Source organism: Columba livia, unplaced genomic scaffold, assembly GCF_036013475.1.
Source record: "Columba livia isolate bColLiv1 breed racing homer unplaced genomic scaffold, bColLiv1.pat.W.v2 Scaffold_102, whole genome shotgun sequence".
In the NCBI taxonomy this organism is placed as follows: domain Eukaryota; kingdom Metazoa; phylum Chordata; class Aves; order Columbiformes; family Columbidae; genus Columba; species Columba livia.
Window position 1 is genome coordinate 220,952 of NW_027043007.1, and position 5,006 is coordinate 225,957.

A 5,006-nucleotide genomic window follows, 5' to 3' on the forward strand; every position below is an offset into this window, starting at 1 on the left:
CAAGGAGGCAGCAGCCAATTCTCCAGCCTCTGCAGGGATGGGAACAAGAGCGGGGGCCTGGCCCTGCACCCCAACCCAGAGGGAGGGCAGAGCCCTGGGGTTTAGGGGCTCTCCCCGCCCGCCTCCTGCTTAGCAAGGTACCAGCATCATTCCTGCACTCCCCAACACAAGCGCCGGATCCAGAGGCACGAGGCACCTACTAAAGTCTCTGGGCAGAAGCTCAGACTCACCTATGTGTCGGAAAGCGCCAGCTTCTTGGCCGGTGGTGGTGACATGGTGCTGCTGGGCTGCGGAGCAGCCCTGGCCGACAAGAAGGCTTTCAGATTTGCCAGCACCAGGCTGGCAGAAGCCCTGCTGCGAGGGTCCCTTGCCGGTGTCCCGGTGTTCTCCCCGCTGCCCCACGGCTCCTGGCCAGGGATGGGCTCCGGCAGCCCAGGGGAGGCGGGCAGGGGCCCAGGCTCCCAGCAGCGCTTCCGGGGAACCTGCGCTTTGGCCCCACTGGTGTGACTGGGGCCACAAAGTCCTGGAGCCGCTCTGGGCGCGGGTGGCGGCTGCGAGGAGCGCGGCTTCTTGGGCCTCTGGGCTGCGTCACCGGGAAACGCTGCAGCCGCGCGTTTGGCTTTCAGGGCCAGCTTGGGTGACGGTGACCCAGAAGGCAGCTTGACACGGCCAGGCAGGCTGGAGGCAGCTTTGGAAACGGGACCCTCTGAGCTCTTCCCGGGGCTGGGGATCCTGGGGAAGGCAGAGAAGGGCACGTGTTAACTGCCAGTGTCGGAGCGACTGCAACACTCTCGTCATAGCTGCGCACGAGAACCAGGAGCCAGAAGCTCCGAGGAGGTGAGGAGCTCTTGAGCTGCCGCAAAACCACAACAAGGGGCTGGAGCTCTCTCTGTCACCCTCCCCCGAGCCAGCACACGCACGTGGGCACTGGGGCTACTTGGGCCAAGCTCCTTCCCACATCCAGGCATGTGTCCCCAGCCCTGTCCCACACTCTGAGCAGGGACAGAGGGGCCGGGGACACAGGGCACGCTCACCTGAGGTAGAACAGCACATACGCCTGCTGGTTAAGGACCACCTTGATGTTACTGGGGCGGACCACGTTGTCATTCATTTGGTACCACTGCCCGTCGCTGGCCTGCGGAGGGAGAGAGAACGGGGTTGGGCTGTGTCCAGGGACGCTCCTGGCCTGAGAAGCAGCAGGAACAGCGCCCGTCGGCAGAGCTCCGCTCCCCAAAACCCGCAGGTGACCCCGGGCAGGTGAGGGGTCTCTGCAAGAGCAGAACTCCACACTTCCTGTGATGGAGCACAGCCCGTACCCCACAGTGCTCCACACCACGCACCTCTGCTGAGCATCCTCCTGCCGACCCCCAGCACAGAGAGGTGCCAAGAGAGCGCCCTGGGCTCACCTTCACGTAGCAGTAGTAGTGTCCTGCGTGGCTGCTGTACCCCGAGTGCACCAGCACCGCGTAGAGCCCGTACATGACCGGATCCCCGCTGGTCTGGGACATGTACGGGCGGATGTTCAGGAGCTCAGGGTAGCCCACGTCCTGCAGAGAGAGGATGTCTCAGAAGCCTGCACAGCAGATGGCAAGAGCAGCTCAGCTGTCCTACGAGTCCCGTCTCGCGAGGGAGAGAGAACCCACTCTCCCCAGGCAGAGCCCATGGTGAGGAAGATGCCGGGATGAGCCAAACTCCCACCACAGCACAGCACAGCTGGGGAAGGGCTGCAGGACTGCGGTAGAGCTCACCAGCGCACAGAACCACCTCCCACCCTGCTCGGGGCAGCAGGGCCTCGGGACAGGGCACAGCCCCGCTCTGGATTGCTGAGCACTCACCTTTGTGATCTTGCCTCCGGTGAAGTCGGCAAAACGCTTCAAAGCAAGCGTGAGAACCTTGGGCGCTCGGTGGATGGTGAAGCGTTTGGTTGCCGACACTTTCTTCTTGCATCTGCACAGGGAGAGCTTGAGCTGTTCATGCTGTTCCACCACCCAGGTGCTTGCCAGCCCTGGCCAAGCCACAAACCCCACGGAAATGACCCTAGTGAGAGCGGGTTCTGCTCCAGGGCACCTGCTCACGGCCAGGTCTGCTGGCTCAGGTCCCCGTCTCAAGACGAGGGAGATGAGGAGTGACAGGCTTCATCGCAGGCTTCACAGCCACGCACCTCACGGTTTAGCGGTGGAGCAGGTAGAGAAGCCCTCCTGTACTGCAGCTGCCCTCCTGCTTCCCACCAGCACACCCGCGGCCCCTTCCCGCCCCAGCCCCGCACACTCACTTGTCACACAGGTAGGCGTTCTCTCCGCCCAGCAGGTCTGGCTTCACAAACAGCTCCAGTGCCTGCTCTACGTTTGCGGCTTGCTGCCAGGACAGAGGAGAGGTCAGGGCCAGGCAGAGGAGGCAGCGCAACAACAGAAGCTGATTCCCTCTTGCCTGCACCGTGCCTGACACTGGCAGGTTAAACAGCCTCGAGCAGTAGCGGTGCAGCTGCAGGAACATCCCCTGCAGAGCAGAGCTCCTCCCCACCTGACCCTGCCCCGGTACCGTGATCTCCACCGGCAGGTCCAGACAGGGGTCAAAGGTGTCCGAGACTGCTTTGCACATCGAGCACTTCACTGCAAGAGAACGAGCAGTGAGCACCCCCTGGCACAACGCGGCACCACCACCCCCAGCACAGCGCAGGCGGCTGCTGTGTTGCCCTTTTCCGCGTTTGGGCTCTGGGACGGCAGCACCAGCATTCGCAGTCTGTACGTGCTGGGACAACAAGTGTTGCGGGACAGCTGGCAACGTGGGTTCCTTTGCTGGTGGCAATGAGCTGGGGACCCACAGCCAGCAGCTTCGTGACCCACAGATACCAAAAGACTGACCAGCTGCAGCTCTGCATAATTTGCACATGCTTAGTGACTTTCCCAAGTTACTGCAAGGCTCTCGGGGAAACAGCAGCCCTGAGAGTCACAGGCCCAGGCCCTGGCAGCCAGCACTCACCACGGGACCGCAGGGAACCGCCAAAGATCTGGTGGATCAGGGTGGTGGCTTGGGTCTGGCGATCCAACCTAGAGACGGCAGCTCGGATCACACAGCGCCCGCCCCAAGAGCCACCCCCACGGGCCAGCGCTGTGTCCTCAGGATCCAAACCCAGCCCAGTCACAGGATTTGGGGACAGAACCGCAGCTGTGCTGGGGTGGAGGTGTCAGGAGAAGGCAGACAGCAGCCCAGGGCTGTGTCCCAGAGGGGCAGAGAGCTGGGCCATCCAACCCAGACCCTGGAGTCAGCACCTCCCTCCATGAGCCCAGCCCGGGGGACACGTTCACCCCACAGTCCCCTCCCACGGGCACAGGGGACCAGCAGACAAGGGCAGTTGTCACCACCAGAGGCCCCACATACTCGGTGCAGTCGGGCAGGCAGGCCTTCTGCATGGCATCGATGGTGAAACGGAGGAACTCGTGTGCGTCCTCTTGCCTGCCCAAGCGGATGTGCGGGGCGATCTCTGCAGGAGAGGGAGGGATCAGCCGCAGCACGTGCTGCAACAGAGGCAGGTCCTCCCGCCCTCCCTCGGGACAGCGACTGCGGGGTTTGAGCTCCCTCAGCCCAAACCAGACGTCAGACTCATGTGGGCCGTGGGGGAAGCCCCACAAGGCCCGTGAAGGCCCTGGCAGGCTCAGTGAGTCGTCTCGGAAGAACCTCTGCCAAGACCTGCCCTGATCTCAAAGGTTCTGCTCCTGCAATAGTCTCTGCCCTCCTGCACGGCTACAGGAGGGGACGCGAGGGCAGCCATCCTTACTCTTGAGGTCTCGGACAAGGGACACTGGCTTTATCACGCTGCCGCTGTTCGCGAACGCCTGCGTGACGTGGTTCTGCATGACGCACATCATGCAGAAGCCGCTTTGGTGACCTGGAGTGGGAGAGGAGAAGACAGAACGTTGAGGACAAACTCATCTTAGTCCTGGCTGTGTCCAGCACAGACAGAGCCTCTCAGACGCAGGATGCAGAGCTCGGGAACACTGCTACGGCCAGGAAAAGTGGATGCTCCCGTATGCAGGAATGTCCTCTCCACGGAGAAACGGGCAGGAGGGAGCAGAGAAGGCACATCCCGGCAGCCGCACAGCCCCGGCAGAGCCGTGCGCAGGGTGCTGAGCGCAGCCCCGGGACAGGCGGGCGCTCCCCTCCCCACTCACAGGTGCGGCTGTGCTCCCTGGACAGCAGGTAGTTGGCGAGCGGTGGCGTGTACGTGAGGCACTGCAGGGTGGCGTTGAGGAAACAGGTGTTTCCCAGGTTGAGCAGCCCGGCGCCGATGCGCTGGACACGCTGCCACTGCATGGCGAGGCGCCCTGCAGGGAACAGCCCCTTCTGGGGCGCAGGGACGCCGTCCCCGAGGCGCCCCGGGGTCCGGTCGCTGCCTGCGGGGAGAGAGAGGCGGGTGAGCCGCGGGCTGCGCAGCGCAGGGAGAGCCCCCCGGCCCTCTGCACCCACCCTGCTTGCCCGGCTGTCCCTCCTCAGCGCCGCGGGGGTGCTCGGCGGGCTCGGTGCGGGGGTTGAGCAGCAGGTACTTGGCCCGCAGCAGCTCCGGCTGGCCGGAGAAGCCGTGGCTGGCGGGCTGGAACTCGATCTTGTGCAGCAGCACCTTCGTGGCTGAGGTGCTCAGCAGCCGGCCCAGCGCCCCGGCCTTGCCTGCGTCCCGCCGCGCTTTCAGCAGCTCCCTCGGCTTCGCCGTGCCCGCCATGGCGTGTCGCCGCACGTGCCACCGCCTCGAGGTCGCGCCGGTCTCTCGGCCTCTCCCTCTCCACCACCACACACGCTTCCCGCGTCTCCTCCTCAAGTCCCGCCCTTCGCTGCGGTCGCTCGCGCTCGGCTCGGCCCACTGACTCCTCCCCTCGCCTTCGCCGTCCGCTCCGCTCCGCGTCCAGAACAGGACTGAGCTGCGCCTGCGCGTCCCGGCAACGCCAGGGGTGGAGCCTGCCGGGGGCGGGGCTTGTTTGTGACGCCATCGCGCTCCGGCCACGCCCCAGAATCAT

At 64.7% G+C, this 5,006-nt stretch overlaps 1 protein-coding gene across 1 annotated transcript; it reads right to left on the reverse strand.

Annotated features, from left to right (window-relative positions):
- Nucleotides 1-230: 230 nt before the first annotated feature.
- Nucleotides 231-4,714, reverse strand: LOC135577554 (ubiquitin carboxyl-terminal hydrolase 36-like). Its single transcript, XM_065047690.1, has 11 exons — nt 4,465-4,714; nt 4,170-4,391; nt 3,776-3,886; nt 3,379-3,481; nt 2,980-3,047; nt 2,539-2,609; nt 2,273-2,355; nt 1,836-1,947; nt 1,407-1,547; nt 1,035-1,135; nt 231-732 (listed from the first exon to the last, which is right to left on the reverse strand). The coding sequence occupies exons 1-11, from the start codon at nt 4,712-4,714 to the stop codon at nt 231-233; spliced, it is 1,764 nt and encodes a 587-aa protein (XP_064903762.1).
- Nucleotides 4,715-5,006: the final 292 nt, after the last annotated feature.